Source organism: Cucurbita maxima, unplaced genomic scaffold, assembly GCF_002738345.1.
Source record: "Cucurbita maxima cultivar Rimu unplaced genomic scaffold, Cmax_1.0 Cma_Scf00016, whole genome shotgun sequence".
Taxonomy (NCBI): Eukaryota; Viridiplantae; Streptophyta; class Magnoliopsida; order Cucurbitales; family Cucurbitaceae; genus Cucurbita; species Cucurbita maxima.
In genome coordinates, this window is record NW_019272032.1 from 2,787,396 (window position 1) to 2,794,139 (window position 6,744).

A 6,744-nucleotide genomic window follows, 5' to 3' on the forward strand; every position below is an offset into this window, starting at 1 on the left:
AAAAAAAAAAAAAAAAAAAAAAAAAAACTGCAAGCACGACATGTATTCGATATCTACATTTTCAAACAGGTCATCACGTCATGTATTCGATATCTACATTTTCTCTTGAAACAATTTAAACGCAACACCAAGCCGAAAATTAGGTAATCGCGTGATTTCCACAGTTTTTATGAACAAAACTGCAAGCACTCGCAAAATAGGGAACAGAAGGCCAAAATTACAATCATTAATGCAAGTAAAGGTCAGCCCTAACCTTCTCGTTCTTAAACCTCGTGCGGACATTTCCAAGCTCCTTGTCGACTCGGAGCCTCTCCTGCTCTTTATTCTGGCAATTACGTATGTCGCTAATGAAAACGGAGAGACCTCTCATACCGGACAACGCCATCTCCGCTCAGATCCAGCTGGAAACACACAATCTCTTCAGCTCCCTATCCTAGATCCCCGCGCTCCACCAGCGGATCTGACGGAACCAAGCAGCAGAGCTACTGGAAAGAAGACGAACTCCAATTCAAAAATCGAGACAATACAACGGAGAAGCAATTCAAATATCGGCGGTTTGATCGAGAACGAACAGCGAGAAATGTATTAATGAAGAGGAAAATCGAGAGATTGATGGAGTGAGGAAAATTGGCAAAGCGGTCGACGGGAAGTGGCGGGCAGCAGAGACGACTTTTATTTTACCTCCATCAAAGCCTGAAATTTCAACCAGAAATGATCCCCCGTCAATTTGTTTTTTATTTATTTTATTATTTGCTCCATTTTTAACACTTTCTTCAGTTCCTTCTCGCTACAGTTTTGTTAAACCTGTATGTATAAGAAATTACTATATTATAGAAAATACCTTCTAAAATAAATAACATGTTTTGTTTCAATAATTTTCGTAAATTTTTTTATTTTAAAAAATATTCAAATATTTTGTTATCGTCCACTTATATATAAATATATATATATATATATATATATTAAAGATTTATTTCAATAAAACATCTAAATTTGAAAAAATAAAAATAAAAATACATCTAATCTTATCATTAACTTGAATTGAAAATGTTAAAGTTTTATCACGCCCCTCACAATTAATTATTGAATGAAAAGTAACGTTTCACAAAAAGAATGACGATAAAAACATGAAGGCCAGTTGAAAGGATTTATCTATAATATATACATTAATGTTTTTCAAATATCATCCATTCAACCCGAGTTAACAAAAATGACTTATTAATTTGATGTTGACGTTTATGGAGTAAATAAATATTTACAATTTACACGTTAACGCTATAGCTTTTGTACCCCATCAACATAAAAAGTTAACAATATAAGACATTTGCATGGCTTCTTTTTCTATCCTCTACCCATTTCTCACTCTTCGAGCTGCAAATATAACAAATTAAGCTATCACCGATAAGCAATCCTACATCGGTTGAAAAGAGGAACGAAGCGTTTCTTACTAGGATATGAAAATATTTCTCTAATTGACATGAAAAAACAAAAAAATAGTAGGTATAGACTTTTATAATGTGCCAATTGGAAAGGCGCTACATCCTCAACTCAAGCAATTGGAGTATCAATTACAGGCCGGAAAGGGAAGAGGGAGGCGGCACCGCGAGGCGATTTTAAAATATCCAGCAATGATTTGCTGGTTCCCCTCTTTTTGTCCATCCGCACTGTTGCAGGTCGAAACTAATCATTGCAATAACGATCAGATCCTGCTTAATGGGTGGGGCCTGTCCGCCGGTGAGTTATGGTTTATGGCGATGGCAGACGAATTCTCAAGCCACTCAGATACAGCCATCGTTTCAAATTGAAACAATTTTCTCATGCAAATTCCCTAATAATCGCATTGAAGAACATGGATATCCAAGTCATGATTTATTTCAAGGATCTACACAAGTTTAAGTTATATATCCCATAAATAAAACCTTGATCCAACAAACTTCAAACCACTACCAAAATGATACTCATACGAAAAATCGACATCCTATTCGCTATAAGCCCACCCAGCCCAACCCCAGGAGTATAAGAGATCGGCTGCCTAAACCTGAAGCATACAGATTACGATACAATACTTCTTGTAGGGAGCAACACTATGGGTTTTTTATTTTATTATTTTTTTTTATTATTATTATTTTTTTTTTAAAGATTCCTAACCTAAAGCTTACAGATTAAAATATAAAAACTCTTATGGGAAGCCAAACTAAGGTTTTTTTTATAAAAAAAAAAAAGAAAAAAAGATTTAAGGCAAGTTAATGCAGCATGTTAAATTTATTGAACACCACTCCATCTGGCCCAATCCACAAACTGCATACCACCATAAATGTTGTTGGCAAACCTCACACCAACTGTGAAGGCCATTGCCACCGGTGGAATCTTCTTTGCCAAAGGCGAGAATTCGACCACCTGCTCGAGTGCGTTCACAATTTGATAACGAGTGTTGGAAGATACCGCAAGGAAAACACCTGAATCAGGGAAAATAGAAGCTTTAGAGTTACTAAATTAACATATATAAAAGTAGTCAGCAGGTTGTAGTTGACATGAGGATAGAACAGAACAGAATAGACTGATAAAACTAAGGGGGCTTTTGGTTAAGCTTTCCAGCAAGAATTTGATATCGGCTCCAGGTTGAAACTTGACCAAAACTTATTGTTTAATAAAAGTAAATGGGAGGGCCAGTCAGTATGATCCTAAGAAATGAGTGACTTGCACCAAACTACGGACTAGGAATCACAATTTAGTTTAACCTAAGAAAATATTATTGATGATGTATTAAGCTAAATTGATTCAGATTAATTCAGAAGAACGTGAACCTACTTATATTAAGACAAAACAGATTAGTAAAGTAAAATAGTGAGGATTCAAGGAACAGATAAGATGTATACCCCAGAGAACGGCACTCTGAATGAGAGGAGGCACAGGCACATCCTCATCTGATTTCTTTATACACCTAAATCATTAAATACAGTTCCCAAGATAAATATCAAGACAGAGATATAATGTTAGTCTAATGTATAATTAAAAAGATATTTTAACTTTCTACGGTTATCATAATTCATAATCAAGTATTTCAAACATTGAAATAGGTCTTCAACAACTTGGAGGGAACAGATGACATGATAGATTCAAGGTTCTTTAAGGCAAATATACAACACATGCAATCAGACAACATGTCATTTTCGAAAAGATTCAAGGGACAAATAAAGAATGATAAAAAATACAATTCGACAAACTAGAAATAAATACAAAGCAAAAAGCATCAGCTATATCTTTATATTCTTTTCTTTTCTGTTCTTTTTTCTATAGCTAACAGTTATATCCGAGAAATTATAAAATTAATGATTAAAGCCATACAAAAAATTGGAATCTTATGCCTATCATAAAACACAACTTTTTATGACCATTCAAAGCAGACACAAGATTTTGGGAGTCCCACATTCAGTACTTGTATATTTTACTATCATTTTAGAACTAAGTCATATTCAACTCCTCGGTCAACTGTAATTATTTAGTGTGTCCTACATCAATCGGTCTATAATCAATCATCAGAAATGGATTGTGGCAATGGCACATCTGTTCTAAAAACACACATCAGTCGAAGAACAAATCAAAGTTCATGAGTTGATCAACACCAACAGGTGAACTTCTTTAAGGTAAACAACTACATGACCAATTTAAAAATATAGGGTAGTCTAATAATAGTAGAAAACAAGGCATGCAAGACATATTTAAACAAGCTTACCGTTTTGTGTTCATGATCAAATTAGCAATCCCCTGGCCAATGAGACCACATCCAAATCCCACTGAGCCATACAAGACACCCTGGACAAAAATGCACCAATGATTATAAGTTAAATCAAACCCCCGAAGAGATATAGCAGTAACAAGAAAAACAAAGCCATACCTCGAAAACTAAGTTCCAAAACAAGATAAAGAAACAAGGATGAGAAAGTAACTTCAATTGCTTTAAAAAAATGAAATCAGTACCTTATAGAAAAATGATGCAATTCGCTGCTTCACTGTGAATTTACACCCGGGCCTTTCAGCTTCAAAAACACTGCAGAGGCAAAAAAAAGGGTAATTAATTATAGAAGTCAAGATGGAGCGTGGAAATTCTAAATTCAAAGAAAATTGAGAATGGTCAGCAAATTGAGGCCAAATCTAGGAGAGACTGATTCCGTCCAATGTTTAGAGAACATCATCTCATCTTCAAAAGAAAAAAATATATACTAAACAAAGTAGTGGCTCAAGAAACTTTGTCAAGCATACAGCAGCAAGAACTAAATAAAATATAAAATAAGGTAACACAGGGAACTACAAGTCTGGAACTTATAAGGGTACTGAAAATTTCATCATAAAACGCGTCATGTGATATTAACCTGCTAGGAAGAGAAGAATAAGCACGCTGCATTTGTCCTAATAAACCTCTTGATACAGGCCGCTGTCCTATACGAGCATATGGTGCTAACATACCAACCAAAGCAATGTCAACCACAACACCAACCAAAAGATCAGCAGCAAATAACTCAAACTCTGCCCAGAAATTCTCTCCCCTTTTCTGAACTTCAGCAAATGTAGCACAGCATGAATCTATGACCACCTGCATCAGCAAAGCTCATTAGATCCATTAATTGGGAATTGTATTTTACAATTAATCAACAAGTCATCTGAATTGATCAAAGAGAACTGCCAAGGTATGGTATCGGTTAGAACATATAATCAAGGGCCTCAAATCCTGAATTTAAATGCCAACAATGTGATTTCTCTCGCTGCTATAAATGCCAACAATTAGCAACTATAGGAGAAAATTAACTCATTGCTAACAATGCAAAACTACAGCGAGAGTTGTGGATCATTAGCTTGCATTGAATTTTAATAACACCAAAACAAACCTCTGTTCCGACTTTAAAAAGAAAAGAAGGATCTGCTAGCATTCGGTCACGAAACATGGAGCAGGAATTCATCAAGAAGCCTAACAACCAACCTGACCCCTGTAAAACACCAAAAGAAAATTTCCTTCATTATTTTGATACATATTTGTTTTCAAAATAAGAAGAAAAAAAATCATCTTTATGCTCAAGCAAAAACCAATCATACACCACCAATTTCGAAAGGACAGAGGGGAGAAGGATTCTAACTGATATATACATGAGGGAAAAATGAGAGATTTAAAGGAGAATCATGGTGACAGGGCAGTGAAACTAATGGTTTGTTCAATCATATGAGAAAGGTTCCACATATTCACACAGTTTCATTCTCAAAAACGTACTTCATGTCCCACAAATCAACAAGATCTCTTGAGGTTGCTGAATTTACAGCTGATAACAATTTCTTTGTTGAATTTCACCCAAAAGAACAGTGAAACAAATAAGGTAATCCTGCAAGGAGTTGTTAAAACAGCAAGCACAAGAGCGACAGGCATGCAACAGTTTCAAGTGCTACGCATGATGCTTTCGATTCATTTACTTTCACGAACTTGAGAAATGGATTGTACCTGCAAGTCCAAGTAACGCTGAAGAAAAACTTCCCGTATCCCGGTTGCCTTAGCAGCCTCGAGCATATCCTCAGGAAGTCTAACTCCTCGAGCGTCAGCCTCCTTGATCACGTCGTCGAATTTCAATATCCGTCCAAACTCCCTCTCCTCCTCACCATCACCATTTCCATCGCCGCCGCCACCGCCGCCGCCGTTGCCACCAAAACCATTTCCATCTCCTCCAAAACCACCATCCCCACCTATTCGAGATTCAAAATCAGTATCAAAGACCTTAGAGTCCTTCGCCGCCGCGATGGTCTCAGCCGCCGCCTCGGACGAAAAACACTTAAGTGGAATCCGGCAGCTCACATTAGATGAATAATGAAGAGAAACAACCTTAAAGGAGCTCCTAGATTCAGAACAAGGCCATGTAAAGCATCCCGAAGCTCTAACTTCGAGTTTCGAAGGAAAGGCATCTGGGGAGGAAGCAACGGCGGAATGGATGAGATTGAAGCAGGGCGAGGTTACTGACATATTAATGGCAGCTATCTTTGCAAGAACGGCAGGCCCTAGAAATAAATGGTTGACGACTTGAAGAATGTGGAAGAAAAACGATCAGAAACCAAAAACCTAAATTGTGTTTGGAGGAGAAGCAAAAAACAGTAACAAGGAATCGGCGGAAATGATACAGAGAGAAGAAAATATTTTGAGAAAATAAATAAAAATGAAAAATCAAAGGAAAAAATATAGAAGAGAAACGTCGCCTGAGAGATTCGAACTCTCGCGGGGAAACCCCATGTACTTAGCAGGCACACGCCTTAACCACTCGGCCAAAGCGACTTCAGTTGACAATTAGCATGGACAGTACTTATTTTTAATTAAGGAAAAAATATAAAATAGACGTTGTACGTGAATCTCTTGCAGGGAAACCCATATACTTAGCACACCTTAACCACTCAGACCAAAGCAACTTCAATTGACAATTAACATGGATAATTTAATATTTAATTAATTTTAAATGAAAAATCATTCGAATTCCATGTACTAGTAGCACACGCCTTAACCACTCCGCCAAAGCAACTTCGGTTGATGACATGAGGGGTTTAAGTGTAATTTTATCTTAATTAATGATCATTTTGCAATGAAGTAAGACTATTTGATACTCGTGAATACATATATATTTAAGAATTATTTTTCTCGTGAATACATTTATTAGTTTTATTAAATTAGAATAATTTAAGAATTATTGATTGATTAATAATATTAAGACGTGTCCAGAA

General features: G+C 36.2%; 2 protein-coding genes and 1 non-coding gene across 3 annotated transcripts in view; all 3 read right to left on the reverse strand.

Annotated features, from left to right (window-relative positions):
• LOC111491565 (AP-2 complex subunit alpha-1-like) overlaps positions 1–730 on the reverse strand; it is a 13,807-nt gene extending 13,077 nt beyond the window's left edge. The window contains exon 1 of the mRNA XM_023140529.1: positions 254–730. Coding sequence (XP_022996297.1) covers positions 254–385 — 132 coding nt within the window. The 5' untranslated portion in view covers positions 386–730. The remainder of the gene's footprint in view (positions 1–253) is intronic.
• Positions 731–2,211: 1,481 nt separating this feature from the next.
• On the reverse strand, positions 2,212–6,163 carry LOC111491373 (protein RETICULATA-RELATED 1, chloroplastic). The gene is made up of 7 exons (XM_023140282.1): positions 5,486–6,163; positions 4,884–4,982; positions 4,371–4,591; positions 3,979–4,048; positions 3,734–3,813; positions 2,877–2,941; positions 2,212–2,456 (listed from the first exon to the last, which is right to left on the reverse strand). Exons 1-7 carry the CDS (start codon positions 5,996–5,998, stop codon positions 2,263–2,265), a joined length of 1,242 nt encoding a protein of 413 aa, XP_022996050.1. The 5' UTR covers positions 5,999–6,163; the 3' UTR covers positions 2,212–2,262.
• A 59-nt stretch (positions 6,164–6,222) lies between these two features.
• On the reverse strand, positions 6,223–6,304 carry TRNAS-GCU. Its single transcript has one exon. It is a non-coding gene; the product is annotated as a tRNA-Ser (tRNA).
• Between the last annotated feature and the right edge of the window lie 440 nt (positions 6,305–6,744).

Excerpts from the sequence above, each read along its gene's own strand:
- LOC111491373 (XM_023140282.1), bottom strand. The coding sequence starts at position 5,998 with ATGTCAGTAACCTCGCCCTGCTTCAATCTCATCCATTCCGCCGTTGCT. Across the intron at positions 2,942-3,733 it reads TTGATCATGAACACAAAACG|GTGTATAAAGAAATCAGATG; the intron begins GTAAGCTTGTTT and ends TTAATGATTTAG. Across the intron at positions 2,457-2,876 it reads TCAGAGTGCCGTTCTCTGGG|GTGTTTTCCTTGCGGTATCT; the intron begins GTATACATCTTA and ends TCCCTGATTCAG.